This window comes from Lipotes vexillifer, unplaced genomic scaffold, assembly GCF_000442215.2.
Source record: "Lipotes vexillifer unplaced genomic scaffold, Lipotes_vexillifer_v1.1 scaffold1223, whole genome shotgun sequence".
Taxonomy (NCBI): domain Eukaryota; kingdom Metazoa; phylum Chordata; class Mammalia; order Artiodactyla; family Lipotidae; genus Lipotes; species Lipotes vexillifer.
The window spans coordinates 195,678-202,375 of NW_006795957.1; the positions used below are offsets into that span (position 1 = coordinate 195,678).

Here is a 6,698-nt window from a genome sequence, read left to right on the forward strand (position 1 = left end):
CCCCCCCCCACTACAAGGTGTTTCCCACGTTTAAGAGCTTTCGAAGGCTCCCCCCCCCATCCTCACTCGGAAAAACAGCCAGCATGCTTCCTAGCACCCACGTGGCCCCACTGCTCTCCGCTTCACTCCCTCCGGCTACACCAGCCACCTCGCTGCCTCTTGCCAGGACCCTACCTGCCTGCCGCGAGAATTGGGTGTCGCTCGGGCTTCACCAGCTCCTGACTTGCCTACCTGAACACAGGGCCCAGTGCGACGCTGCTCCCCTCCCAGACACCACCGGAGGCAGCACACGCGCTGTCTCTAAACGTGGGCATCCCGCTGACCCACAAGGCGAGCAGCCACACACGCTGCAAGCATCCTGAGGGGGAGGCGTGAGATGCTGGCACCTGGCACAGTGCCAGAAACGTGACTCGGTGAGCTCAGAATCAGACCCCAGAAATCAGAAACCTAGCTGTGGGGAAGGGCTCGGAGCTGCTGCGAGATCAGGATTGACACAGGTGAGCTCAGCAGAGTACTTGGCAGCCGGAAGACACAGGTGGGTTTGCTGCTTTGGGGACTATTTTTAGCACTTTTCTCCCCCTTCCACAGACAAGGCCAAACCACTTACCCAAGATCACATGAAACCCAGGTTCTGAACCAAAGCTGCTTCTATACAGAGGCAAGAGGCAAGTCCTCAACCACAGAGGCACAGCACGCGCGCTGCCTCTCGCCGCAGGCCTGGGCCCCCAGAGGCCCCGTTCTCTCTGGGTCAGAATAGGGTGTGGGTGTGCGTGTGTGCCCGCACACGTGTGGGGACAGGGGACGCTCACGAGAGCACGCTCCCACACACCTTTCCACAGCCGGGCACCTCCACGCCGTCCACGGGGCGGGGGATCTCGATGGACTTGACGAGCCCGTACTTGCTGCATTCGTCACGCACGTCCTCCACGATCTCCTCGTACTCCTCGTCGTCCAGCAGCTCCTCGGGCAGGACCATGTTCATGAGGCACAGGACCTCAGTCGGGTGACCACCCATCTGCACCTGGGAGCTCATCAGGCCAGGCACTTGCAAGGTCACGGGGGTCTGGTTGATGGTACTCTGTGGGGCGGCAGGGGTGTCACAGGGCAGCTCCGCCCTCGCCCCCTCCATGCCCACTTCCCCCGAGCCCTCCCCCCAGACGCCATCCCAGGGAAAGACCCTGCTCCGCCCTTGAAGACCCAGGCACCCACTCCCAACACTGGCCAGGAAAGCCAGGGGCAGAGCTTAGGACGGCCCACCCAGCACGCCTCCCGGCCCCTTCCCACCCCCCACCCCCAGATGTCCCCTAGCCAATGGAAGATGACGTGCCGGGGGGCTCACCAGCGTGGCATTCTTGGCTCCCACGCTTGCCCTCTGGACAAGCAGCTTCTTATCCCCCAGCTGCATCCCGTTCAGCCCCGCAATGGCCTGCGTTTGGAGAACGCGGGATGGGGGCACGCAGGAGGTACAGGTCAGAGGCCAGTAGCCTGACACCTCCCCGCCAAGCCCCACTACCCCAGAGCCGGACACTGGTAGGGAAGAGGGCAAGGCCAAGGGGTGAGAGCTTGGCAAGAGCTAGAACCGAGGGAAAGGGGCCCCTACGCCCAGCCCTGCTTCGGGCTGGCCTCCTCCCACCCATCCTGAATAAGGGAGACCTCAGCGTGGATACAGAGCAGGGTGAGGGCAAGAACAGACTCGCCAGCGCAGGGTCCCAGGGCTCACCTGATCTGTGACGTTGATGTCCACGTACTCACAGAAGGCGTAGCCCTTGGAGAGCCCTGTGGCACTGTCCTTGACCAGGTTGAAGGCCTTGAGAGGCCCAAATGATGTCAGCAGCTCTTTTACCTGTGGCAGGCCAAGACGCCATGAGAGTATGGACGAAGGCTGTGACGGGGGAAGGGCGGGAAGAGACGAAGGGTCTACCTGGTCGTCATTCAGGTAGTTGGGTAAGCCCCCGATGAACAGCTTGTGGGCAGAGTCCGGGACCACGGTGGACACAACTCCTAAGGGGAGAAGGGAGCAGACGGACTGTGAGTCCCAGCACCATGTCGTTTCACAGACCCTGGCGGACGTCTGCAGGGAGAGGCCCAGCAGCCCCGGTCAGGCCGCGTCCCTCCCACCCATGCACCAGCCCCAGCCCCGCCTCGGAGGCGCACCGCGGCAGCACTCTTCGGGACACAGAGCGACCCCAGCACAGCAGCACATCGGGGCCCTGGGGTCAAAGACACGAGCTCACACCCCAACCTGCCACCTGCTGCTGCGTCACCTGGGCAGGTTCCCTCGGCTGTCGGCCTGATGGAGAGGCATCGTGGGGATACACAACCTCTCCTTCATCCTCAAGCCTCCACTCAGAGCCCTTCCCCAACCTGCCTCTGCTGAGACCAGGTCTCCCCAGGAAGCCTCCACGACCTTTCCCCGTGGGCCTGTGCCATGCACAGCTACAGGTGTCCCTAGCCGCTCTCTGGCCTCAGTCACAGGTGACCCTCGGAGGAGTCTGCTGTTCGGTGTCCGTGAGGGCTGGGACGTGCCCGGCTCACTCAGCACCCTGGCAAGGCGGGGCCCACATCAGCCAAGCAGGTTTAACGACCACCGTGCGTCCACCCCAGTCCTGCCCTCTCCGCTGAGCTTCTGACTTGGGTGCCTGCCAGGACTCAGCCCAACGTCTCGCACGCTTCCAAAACGTTGTCCTTCAATTCCTGGAGCCTCCCCACAGGGCGTAAGCTACAAAGAGCACCAGGACGCTGGCTGGACACAAAGAGGATAGAAACGTGGACCACCACCCACCCGGCTGGCCGGACCTGGTGCTGACTTTGAGTTCAAGGCCCACTAGACCCCCTACTGCCAGGCGCACCACCTTGCCTTCCTCTGCAATCCGGCACCAGGTGGCCCCGGCTCCACCTCCTCCTGACCTTGGGGAGGAGCAGGCGACATGGGGGATGGGAAAGAGCCTCAGACACTGCCACTGCGCCAGCAGAAGGGCTCCCTCTCCCACCGCCACCCACCAGTCCGGCCCCTCCAGCCCTGCCGCTCCAAACACCAGAGCCCAGCCCCATCGGGGTGGGGCATGCAATCCTCTGAGGCGCGGCCTGGGCAAGGAGAGATGAGCAGAAGCATCTGGGAGCCAGGGCCAAGGACCAAGCACTCCACACCGGGCACCCCTGGCCGAACTCCTTCCAGCTATTCGTTTCACGTTCTCCCACCCCTACCCACAGCACGACAGGAGGAGACTGAGGCCCAGGGAGCAGGTACCACCTGAGGTCACACACTCCAGGACCCCCAACTTCACAGGCAGCTCTCAGGGAGCGAAGGGCTCTGCAAGGGTGCCATCACAGGACACGGGCTGCGGATACAAGACTGCAGAGTGGCAGCGCTGGGGCTGGAACCTGCCCCACCACACACCTCAGGGAAGCACATGGCACCGAGGGCACCAGAGTTGGGATCCCTGGGCTCCAATCTGGGGTACGAGACTGAGTGAGGCTCCTCTGGGCCTCAGTGACCTCATCTGTGGAACGGGGAGAAGCTCGCACCCCGCACCCCGAGCGCGTGGATGAGCACGACGGAGCCACATGAGCACTGGACGCGGGCTGGCGGCCAGGCTCACCACCCCACGAAGGCCAGGCTGCGCCAGCACGAGGGAGCAGCAGGTCGGCGCCTCAGCAACCACAGCCCCTCCGTGCTCACTCGGTCCTGCCAGGGGAGAAGGGCCTGTTCTTCAGGGTCGCACGACCAGGAAACCACGAGATAAATAAGGAACCCAGGCCGGTGTTGATGCCCAAAGTCAAAGCCCCAAGCAGCTCACCTCCTGACGGCATGCTCTGGGCGCCGCCCTGCTTCACACACCTGTTCCCTTCCAGAGGGGCTACCTCTCACCTTCAGCTCTAAAACCTCACCACCCCCCACAAGGCTGCCCTGGACCCCCAGGGACCAAGCAATCCTTTCTCATACCTGCAGCGTCACCTGCCCCTCGGCAGGAGGGCCATGACCGCCCCGTGCACGGCTGTGCCCCTGGCACGCCCGGCACTAGCTTCGTAGGATCCTCCTGGGGGAGTGGAGGAAGCCCCACAGGTAGGGGCCTCCGGAGGCAGAGTCAGATTCGCCCCTGAACTGAGGGGTGAGCCTGATCCAGGACGGGCAGTCAGGGTGAAGCTAAATTCACAAATTCAGCTATGCCTTCCTGCTCCCAGTTTCCATCTCGTCTTTAGGGCCCCACTGCACAGTCAGGCCTGAGGTCAGAGAGCACAGTTGAGGTCTCACCCCTGTAGATGATGTACACTTACAGTTTCAGGTCAGTCCCCTTTTACCAAGATAAGGAAGTTACCTTCCAGGTTCCTACGCTGTTTCTTTTCCAACCAAGCGTATCTGTCAAATTTTATCAAATGCTTTTATCAAATGCTTCTCCCCTTTATCAAACGGGAGATCGAAATATGACCACCCTTATTGCAGAGAACGTTTAACCTGCAGCCACCATCACTTTTCCTGCCATCCCCAGCACCCAAGGAAGGAACAGACTCGCCCAGTCACTGGTGGCTGAACCCCCGGCCTCCCTGGGGAGATAAATCCCACAGAGTAGGTCAGCCTGCGACCGAACACTGTCCCCGCCACTGCGATGCCTCCGGTTCCACAGGACAGAGGTGACAGGTGGGGCAGCACGGGAGACGGCAAGGCAGACTGCGGTCAAGCTGCGCCACCCGGGGTCCCAGCAATCATGCCTCTGAGCACGTCACTGCTCGCTTCCTGCCTCACTCCCCTCCTCAGTGAGAGGGCGCCCCAGCACCTACCACAGGAGTCAAGGGCCACTGCAGCACGAAGGCAACTCAAACCACGCGCCAGTGCGAGTGGCTACGTGCCGACAGATCTTAAAGATCTGGCCCCTAGTTGTCACTTGCCGACCCTGTACTACAGGACAGTCACGATGACGAACACCTGATCCACGGGGCACACTTGGGACTGTGCTGGCCCAGGAAGCAGGAGAAGCAGTGGGCTCCTGTGTAAATAGGAATGAGTTAAAACACAGGGAATTCACTGGAAAGAGACACAAAGGAACGTTCCGTGGCTTGATGTGGGAGGTGGCCCCACAGACATACGTGCAGGTAGAGCGTCAGAAAGTCAGCGACCTCTCGAGATTTTTTATAAGTTAGAGAGATGTGCTGCATTTACCCAAACTGGTACGGCGGAAAACACTGGGGATGACCCAGGGACCCAGCCCTGAGTCCCAATGTGCCACCCTCTCTGGACTCCACATCCCCCATTTCACAATCAGTTTCCAAAAGGTGTCCTTCAGCGTGAAGCCTCAGCCAGCAGAACCCCACGTTCTCAGCCCCCAAGGGTGCGGCTCACTGCCCCCACACCCAGAGCACCCGGTGCTCACCCCGCCTTTGCCTGAGAGCTGGGCCCCCAGCTCGGCTACCGCAGCACTGGCCCCTCCAACCCCACAGCGTTCCCGGCCCCCAACAGGGCCCCTCACAGGCCCAAATCCTCACTTCCACCTGGCAGTCAACCACAGGGGTCAGCAAACAGCCTGCAGGTCAAGTCCAGCCTGCTTCCTGTCTCTGTACAGCCTGCAGGCTTTCTGAAAGGTTGTTTTACAACACGTGAACGTTACACGGCACCCAAACATCAGGTTCCACGGATGTTAAGGCATACGGGACACAACCACACGCACTCGCTTAGGGAGCATGCGTGGCTGCTTTCCTGCTACAACTGCAGGGTAGTTTCAACAGAGACCACGCGGCCTGCAGAGCAAAAACCAGTCACTCTCTGGCCCTTTACAGAAGAAAGTTCTGCCGACCCCAGGTCTGCTACGTTACCTACCGACCTGAGATGGTACTAAACACGGCTGCGGAGGCTGGCCCGGAGCACAGGGGTCGACGGAAAATCCACATCAGACCCCGCACCGGGAGCTCTACTGACCACCTGCCCATCCACACAGGCTCACCCATGCTCGTACTGACCCCGCGGTCCAGAGCAGCGGCCTCTCACCGCCCACAGCACGTTCAGTCTGGTCTGGCTCCGCCACTTACGAGGTACGAGTCCTCAGGCAGACCACAGCTCACCCTCTCCGGGTGCTGGGCGTCACCTCTGCAAACAGGGAGCCGCCCAACTCCCTAAACTTCGAGGGCCGATGAGACGACGCACCCCCGCTGAAGCACTCCAGCTTCTTCCCCGCTAGCTCCAGCTGGCCCAGAGGGTGAGGTGGGCGAGATCCCCACTCACCAGGCACATAGACGGAGGGGTTCTCTGACATGCCAGGCAGGGGCTGGTAGTCGTGAGGCCTGCGGATCTTCAGCGACTGGCCCTGGAAGATGATGCCATCAAAGGCCATGGCCTGCGTGGTCTCGTCCACTGAGCGGAACTGAAGGAAAGAAAAGGAGGCGGCGAGGGACAGAGTGAGTGGCGAGCCAGCCCCCCAACCCCCGAGGGCTCTGGGACAGCAACCTGGTAGAGAACGGACTGCAGAAGAGCCCAGCGGGAACAAGGGCTGCTGCAGACGGGCTGGACCTGACCCCACCACGCGCCCGGCTCACCTCTAAGAAGGCAAAGTTCTTGTCCTGGTTAATCTGCACCGCCAAGACGGGATTGCCGGGGGCCTGCGTCAGCCCCCCCAGGCGCATCTGGGCGTTGAAGAAATCCATCATGGCCTCCTGCAGAGGGAAGAGGAGACAGGGGGGGGGCGGGGGAAGGGAGGGGGAGGGAGGAGGGG

At 61.7% G+C, this 6,698-nt stretch overlaps 1 protein-coding gene across 2 annotated transcripts in view; it reads right to left on the reverse strand.

Moving 5' to 3' along the window:
* The window catches only part of U2AF2 (U2 small nuclear RNA auxiliary factor 2), a 16,568-nt gene that overhangs the window by 2,281 nt on the left and 7,589 nt on the right, over positions 1-6,698 (reverse strand). Inside the window, exons 6-11 of one of the 2 annotated variants that reach the window (XM_007467993.1) lie at positions 6,523-6,639; positions 6,212-6,350; positions 1,922-2,001; positions 1,721-1,843; positions 1,328-1,426; positions 830-1,078 (exon numbers count right to left, since the gene is read on the reverse strand). In XM_007467993.1, coding sequence (XP_007468055.1) covers positions 830-1,078; positions 1,328-1,426; positions 1,721-1,843; positions 1,922-2,001; positions 6,212-6,350; positions 6,523-6,639 — 807 coding nt within the window. The remainder of the gene's footprint in view (positions 1-829; positions 1,079-1,327; positions 1,427-1,720; positions 1,844-1,921; positions 2,002-6,211; positions 6,351-6,522; positions 6,640-6,698) is intronic. The other variant, XM_007467994.1, reaches the window with a different exon arrangement.